Genomic DNA, 7,962 nt, shown 5'->3' on the forward strand with positions numbered 1-7,962 from the left:
TTGTCCAAATACCACGAGCTGCAATCATCCCTGTCTTCTTCCTTGAGTGCCATTAACAACGTTGACTCATATTCTTCTTTCTTGTCGTCAACGTGGTTAGCTTTTTCTTCAACATTGCTATGACATTCCCAAGAGTAATGGCCAAATTTATGACAATTATAACACTTAATTTTTTATTTGTCATACCTTTATCCATTATTTTCTTGGTAGTAGCCACGTCCTCTTCCTCCTCTTTGTCCACGGCCACGACCTCTGAATGTTTGGTGGATTTTAACTTCATTGTTGAAGTTGTTACCATTAATTCTTCCTCTTCCATGACCGCCACGGCCTCGGCCTCGTCCGTTTCCTCGATAGCTCTTTTCACCTCTATAATCCTTAAAGGATGCCTGAGTTTTAAGAAGTTGCTACAGTGGCACTTCTTGTCTTCTTTTGATATTTTCTTCGTGGGCCTGTAAAGAACCCTCTAATTGCTCTACCAGCATAGAGTCTAAATCTTTAGACTCCTCAATAGCATACACCACAAAATCAAATTTAGGTATTAAAGTGCGAAGGATATTTTCTACCACACGGACATCTTGTATGTCCTCCCCATATCTTCTTAATTGATTTACAACAGCCTTCACTTTTGAATAATAATCTGAAATGCATTCGGATTCTTTCATATTTAAAATTTCAAAGTCAGGCCTTAGAATTTGAAGTTTTACCTTCCTCACCTTGTCAACTCTTTGGAGAGAATTTTGTAAAATCTCCCAAGCTTCCTTTGAGGTGGTAGCATCTACCACCTTCTCAAACATGGGATCATCCAAATATTGGTGGATGAGCATGAGGGCTTGTTGATCCTTCTTCCTTGTCTTTTCCAAGACATCTTTTTCATTTTGAGGCAGAACTTCCTCATTATCAGGTTTTGCATACCCTCTATCTACGATTTTCCACACATCCTGGGAGCCAAGAATGGATTTCATACGTAGACACCATTTCTCATAATTATCTTTTGTGAGACGGTGATACTGAAAAGATAGCGTACCATTATTTTTCATGGCTCTGATACCACGTTGTTGGGAAAAATAGTAATCTCACCCAGAAATAATATCTACGAAAAATAATAATAATAATAATAACACAAGAGAGTAACAACGACACCAACTCTTTTAACTAGGTAAATACAACACCAGAGCGGAGCAATATTACTACTATAATATTACAACTTAGTAGTGTCAAGAGACTACTACAATTTTGAAAGAAATAACACTCTTTATTTAAAATACCTCACTACAATATTACTGACACTCACTATTTATCTCACAGACTACAATCTATGGATTACTCTCTCTAACTTCTATTGTTTTTCTTTGTTTTGGTGTGTTTTTAAATGAGGAGAAGCTCCTCTATTTTAGCAAAAAATTCTTGGCCTAATAGTGGATATGATGTCATGACAAATGTCATGAAAATTTGGTCTACAAATTTATTAAAGAAGCAAAATTAATGGCCATATAACACATGGGAGGAACCCATCACTAACTAAGTGCTGCTTTAACTCGATTTACATCATCAAAAGTTGTGCGCAAGTAAAGGCCCAATAGGAATACAGAATCAACATCACATTTTATTTCTACGAGGGGAAATATGTTGTACCCCAAAAAAGAAAGTATATTACTCTAAAAGTGACTGTCCATAGACATAATTAACAAAGCTCGGTATGCACTTTGCACAGATATTCCTATGGTGTTTCATGTTAAAAAAAATTTATATAACAAAAAAGATTTTAAAAAAAATCAAATAATAAGAAAGGGAAATAAAGATGATATCGTAATCATAGTGGTGATGATTTTCATGCAGATGCATTCGCTTTGGCTTTGGTTCCCCCTCTTGTATTTTGTCAGAAGAGAGCAGCCTTTCTTAGTCTCTTTCCTTTTCTCTTTGTTCTTCTTCTTACTTTCTGGGGTTTTCCAACATTGGTTGTTGAACTGTTAGTTCAGTTGAAAAAGAAAGGGAGAAAAGAAGCATATATATAGTTGAATATATATAGTTGAATTGGTCACTTATTTCTGAAAACTTGAACAAGGCTTGAAGTACTAATGATGATATATGTGGGAGTTGCCTTTTCCTCTATTTATAGTTTCAAAATTTCTGCTCCTAGGCATGATGATCGGGGTTGTCAGGGTCAGGCCAGAAGTGTGAGTACTTCAACCAGTCAGCATCTTGAGGGTTCGTGATGGATGACTGATCCTGCAAATGAAACCAATTAAGCAGAATTCAAATGAAAGATTTTGGGTTTGTATTTGTCACTATCACACTTCAATAATCAACTACGTCACCCTCACATGCCCACATATAAAAGTAATATCTATACGCTTATATGTGTATATATATATATATATATATATATATATATATATATATATATATATATATATATATATATATTCTTGTGTTTTAGCCAGGGCAGGGAGCAATTAATGTGTGGATCTTGGCCTAATTAATGGCTAACCGCAAGCCATAAAGCGGCTTTTTAAAGGTTTTAGCTTCTTCTCTTTCTTTTTTCTTCTCTCTCCGCCAATGTTATTCAAAGGTTGTTGCAACTTGGAAGGAAGGTTTTCTTTTTGCACATTGCACGATTAACACCTCGAGATTTCATACTTGGAGTAGGCCCAAATGGTAAACATATATAATTAACTAAATAAAAATATTTCACCTATATATAATAATAATTTAAGTTTTTACATGAGTAAGTCACATAATTAAACATGATACTAGAGCAGATAGAAGTCCTCCATTCAAGTCTTACCCCTACCCATTATTAAGGGGGGAAGTTAACGAGGGTTTTCTGATGTTACAAATAGAAAAAAGAAACCAATCTAGGAATGCTGGAGAATATAAGCCAAATGCAAATATATTGTTATTGACACACTTGACGTTCTGAAGTTCATCAAGTAAAGGGCTTTAGTTGTCCTTTATTTCTTGTTTATGCCTAAAGCGTGAATATAGCTCCATTTAGCTAAGCAAATCTGACCATGACAACTAATTCAACGGGAATGTAACATCTAAAATTTGAAGCTAAAGCGAAAGCAAAAGATAATAGGAACCAGGTTATCCAAAATCATAAGCTTGTCCAAATATGAAAAAAGGGAAGGAGAAAAGGAGTGAAAGATATATGTAAATAAAGATCATGAAATCATTGTAAAGAAGAAAATGGTGCAATATGGAAGGGGTAAAGGAGAGAGGAAAGACGTGAGGAGCTAAAGGAGATTTGGAAGGGAATAAGGGAGAGCCAACTCTTTTTCTTTGTGCGTATGGTTTCCTTGTGTTAATAGAAAGAACGAAAAGAAAGGAAGGGAAAAGAAAACGGTTTGATCACAGTTGCCTTTTGACTGCTGAATCCCATGCATGTAATTGAGTGCCGTTTGTCCCATTCACATAATGATTTATTTTGGACACCTATTAAAAAATTATTCATTCCGTTTCATTTTACTTGAACCTAAAAAAAAAAATTAATTTATAATTTTAAATATATTTTAGTAATATTTAGGGATCTTTATATAATAATAATCGGATAAATTTACTTTTTACTTTTTCTAGCTGGTACAGATAGATTATACATTGATTATACATAAATTATACAAGTATACTATATGGCTCGTTATTTTTTGTTAGTGATTGGATGGACAACTATTTAGATTAATTCTTCTAATATTTATGTAGTTACAAGATTATGTGTTTAACGAAAAATCAAAAGTTTAAAGTTAAATTATTTTAAATATATATAGATATCATTTTTTTTTTTAAAGTTAAAAGAAAAAGAGTGACACATAACTGGATTAGTAGTAAGCAAAAATTCGCAAGCTCTATTTTTATATCGTTTGTGGCACCAATATCCGTAATCTTACTATAGGAGCATAAAATCTGCAAAGAACAAAGAGATAAAGAGATCAAGGAAAAGGCCTCTACATCTCTAGCTCCTTTTCTTTTGTTTGTTAAAATAATAGTCAAAGAAAGAAGCAAATTACTTTGTTATCCTACCCATCCCTTTCTTTTTTCCCTTATTAATCTTTGTCCATCGTGAAGAATATGATATACTATAAGAATGATAAATCTTGAATTCAAGGGTCAAAAAGTTGGTGTAAACTTACTCCTTTGATATCAGTTGAAGTGCAGCCCATTATTAATTGTTCCAATTCAGATGCAGACCTTCCTTCTAGTTTATGATGTTGTTGCTGCTGCTGCCGAAAGATGATACACTCAATTAGAACAAAACTCCAACATAATCATATGTGTGATCATGTATTGTCTGCAATAAACAGGATGTGTAAACGCCTTAAGGTTCCTTTTTTTTGTTTTTTAAACTCATCATGCATGTTTGCTAATGCAGCTCTACTTCCTTCTTCTCTTTTCTTTTTTAAAGGCCCTCAGTCAATATTGACACAATAAAGAAATTGTATACGTCATTTTTTAATTTGTTGTAACATGTAACCTTCTTCATCTGCCAAATTAGTAATTTCATGTTTTATGGTGTAAAAATTAGTTCTTTATTAGAAGTTAAAATCTATCCATAAGAATCCTCTAAGTATATGATAATGTAAAAGTTGTTTGTTATCGTAGAGAAGTTAAAATCAATCCGTAAGAATCCTCTTTTGCACTTAATTGAGAAAAAAATAAGGACGAAAATTGTTGTTACCTGAAAGTTTTCATTTGGAAGGATTATTGATCTTGGAACATGGAAGGCATCATCATGGCCGAGAATAATGGAAGTGTTATGGAGAGGAGGCGGAGTTATAATGGCTGATATTGGGGGCGATGGCCTGCTGATGTGGAATGATGCGGTTGCAACCTGATGATGGTGCTGGAGCAGCTGTTGTTCATGAGTTACATGATGTGTCTCGTGAATGTCACGCGCGTCTGACGTGCCTACTGGTGCAGCTGCTGCTGCTGCCGAACCACCACCTTCACCTACTACAATGCCTGCCTGCAATAGTTTGCATTGTCAAACACTTTTGTTATTTTACTGTTTTTTTATCTTTGGTTTTATTTTGTACTACTATTACTGGTACTGGAACAAAAATTTTTTTTTTTTTTTTTTTAGATAGCTTAACCACGAGAATAAAATACTGACAGTTATTATCAAGCAAGTCTAGTATATTTTTCATTGCTTCTTAATTATTTAAGGAATGTGTAAGCGGAAACTAAAAAGAATCTCTTATTTGCTTGTGTATTGTTTCCTTCTTGTCTAGCATGAATTTGACGTTTGATGGAGCTAGCTAAATAGTTGTTAAGTATTAGGACCAAATACTATTGCCCTCCTACATATCACGTGAAGAAAATGGCCTCATATCCCACATAAAAAATCAAGAAAAAAAATGGAGAAATTACAGAAGAATATATATTGACATGATTTTCTGTAAATGGTTGAGAATGAAGGGATAGATACCTCATCAAAGCTTTTCCTAAATGGGAGAAAGCTAAAATGTTCAGCTTTGAATTGTTGAATATCCATAGTAGCGTAACTTGACATAGCAGCACAAACAGCAGCAGACAATTCATCCCTATGAGAAGAAGGGATATTATTATTATTGATGTCCTTAGACGAAGAACAGCTCCCACTGCCACTATCCCTTCTGCTATTAAGATCACTGCTCGCTTCTCCACCAACAGTAGTGCTAGTAGTAGTGTTACTCCAATTACATTGCCTTGGCTGAGTCTGATAGAATATCTTGGACACCACAAGTTCACCTTCCTTCTCTTCTTCATGTTGGCCTAAATGGTATTGATGCATTACCCAATTTGTCTTCTCGGGTTTCCGGTTCTTGCCAAAGTTTGTGTAGAGGACTAGAATTTTCTTGCACCCCTTTTGCTTTCCATTCACCATTACTGGCCTTGTCTTGCCTGTCTTGTGCCAACGGGTTTCACCACCTGCAGCTGCCAAGTCTTGACATTCTGTTAGGATTTTCCTTCTTTTTCTTGTGCCTGTTGTGTATGCCTTAGATGGTCTGTGGAAGAAATGTCTACTTAGTCCATCCCTTGTAACACCTAAACAAGACAACAGTTACCAAATATCAATGTTGGATTTACTTACTTAGGTTGGACAAACTGAAAAGTTTTCTTGGTGGATTTTACGTTGACAGTGTAAAGTGTTTTTGAATTATATACTTAGCAATTAGCAAATTTATTTTTCGAATAACTAGTTCTAATTATCATGTCAGAGATTTAATACATTGCGAGTGCATAGGAGTTAAACTCTTTCTTTAATGTCAAGTGAGAAGGAAAAAAAACATGACAAGGAGAATAAAGCAAACCCTAGAAAAAATGCAGTTTTTCTTTCTCCCTTGCAAACAAGAAAAGAAACATAGTAAAACCTAACTATCTTGAATTATGGTACAAGAAATTGCCCATATTTCTAGTGGAGAAAGAGTGTCTTTTCAATACCTGGAAGTTTCTCAGGATGAGTATAGCAAATCCCATCTTCTCCTTCAATAGTAGGAATGAACTCATCAATCAAAGGGTGGGATTTTGATTCTTTAGCCAGTACTTTTGCTTCAAGGTGTTCAATCAATTCTTGATCTGTTGGGTCAAACTTTACTCCTGCTGGTAGACCTACCCAGTCCTACCCAAAAAAAAAAAAAAATACCAAATGAAAACAGTCAGAAGAATCAAAACAAGCAGACACCCTTTTGAAATGACCACATTTAATTAGTGTTATTTCCTTAGAGAAAGAAATATTCCAGTAATATATAAGATTAAAGAAAATAATATTAATGAAGCAGCATCAGGAGTAGCAAGCATGATTCTTTTTTTTAAATTATTATTATTGAAATCTTTGTAAGGAAGCAAAGAATATTAAGTGTAGTACTATTATGAAAGTAAAATAAACCGTACAGGTTTTCCTTCGAGTTTGTGTCCACAACCAGGACACTGCTTAGATCCACACAATTGATGCTCTTCAAGCTTTGCATCAATAAGATCAGAACTACTAATAGATCCCAACTGATGACTACTCTTACTCATGACTTCTTCTTCTTCCTTTTTTTTTTTTTTTAACTATCAACTCAGCTGAAAATCTTCCATGACAACTTTGGTATGCAAGCAGTACCCTTTGATATCAAGAATCCTGTGGACTAAAACCAATCTTTCAGAAACGAATTAAAAGAATAATTAATATAATCCAACAAGAAGAGAAAATATGGATAGATATATCTCTATTATAAATTTAAGTAAAAGCGCGCAGAAATACTAACAAGTTTCCTCAGGAGAAATTAAAATAAACTAGAAATTAAAGGCCAAGAGAGAATAAGGGCAGAGAAGAGGTGAAAGAAATGGGAGAGAAGAATAAGGGAGGTGGGGAATGAAGATATATAAAACCAACTTTAACCCCTGGAGGACACCAGAATTCCCTCTTACTTTAACTGAAGCCAAAATTAAGAGATATAAAGAAAAAGGTGCCCACATATATATCTCTACTTCTATGACTATATACCTTTAACTTCCTTTGCTAATTTAAGCAGTGCATGAAGACGGTTTTTTCCTCTCTGTCTATGTTTGTATGTGTGAGAAAGAAAACAGAAAGAAAGAAAACCTGAGTCGGTTTTCTCTGTCTCTCTCTCTCTTTCTCTTTGTTTGTAAAGCTCTAAAGCAAGCTTCTTACACCTTTGTTTCGAGTCCCCTTGACTACTAAAGCAAAAGCTTCGGAACGCCCTTCACAAAAGCACAGCAACCCCCCACACACACACCTCGCTTTCTGTATTTCTCACTTTATAACTAAAAAAACAAAGAATTTAGTAGGAGAAATATACATACATAATACTCCCTCCGTTTCAATTTATGTGAACTCATTTGACTGGGCACGGAATTTAAGATAAGAGAGAAGACTTTTGAACTTGTGGCGTAAAATGAGGCACATATATTTTGTGTGGCTATAAATCATTGCATAAAGTTAAATTATTTCCAAATAAGGAAAGAGATCATTCTTTTTGG

The 7,962-nt window shown here is 34.4% G+C and overlaps 1 protein-coding gene across 6 annotated transcripts; it reads right to left on the reverse strand.

Annotated features, from left to right (window-relative positions):
• Positions 1–1,585: 1,585 nt before the first annotated feature.
• On the reverse strand, positions 1,586–7,697 carry LOC107775305 (NAC domain-containing protein 75). Of its 6 annotated transcripts, none has more exons than XM_075227976.1 (7): positions 7,466–7,695; positions 6,868–7,099; positions 6,418–6,595; positions 5,423–6,021; positions 4,673–4,960; positions 4,128–4,217; positions 1,586–2,226 (listed from the first exon to the last, which is right to left on the reverse strand). In XM_075227976.1, exons 2-7 carry the CDS (start codon positions 6,994–6,996, stop codon positions 2,134–2,136), a joined length of 1,377 nt encoding a protein of 458 aa, XP_075084077.1. In that variant the 5' UTR covers positions 6,997–7,099; positions 7,466–7,695; the 3' UTR covers positions 1,586–2,133. The 6 variants fall into 6 exon arrangements, with proteins under 6 accessions (XP_075084077.1, XP_075084079.1, XP_075084075.1 ...); XM_075227978.1 differs by having other exon boundaries at positions 4,128–4,214; positions 6,868–7,106; XM_075227974.1 differs by having other exon boundaries at positions 6,868–7,106.
• Between the last annotated feature and the right edge of the window lie 265 nt (positions 7,698–7,962).

The sequence above is a fragment of the Nicotiana tabacum genome, chromosome 13 (genome assembly GCF_000715075.1).
Source record: "Nicotiana tabacum cultivar K326 chromosome 13, ASM71507v2, whole genome shotgun sequence".
Classification (NCBI taxonomy): Eukaryota; Viridiplantae; Streptophyta; class Magnoliopsida; order Solanales; family Solanaceae; genus Nicotiana; species Nicotiana tabacum.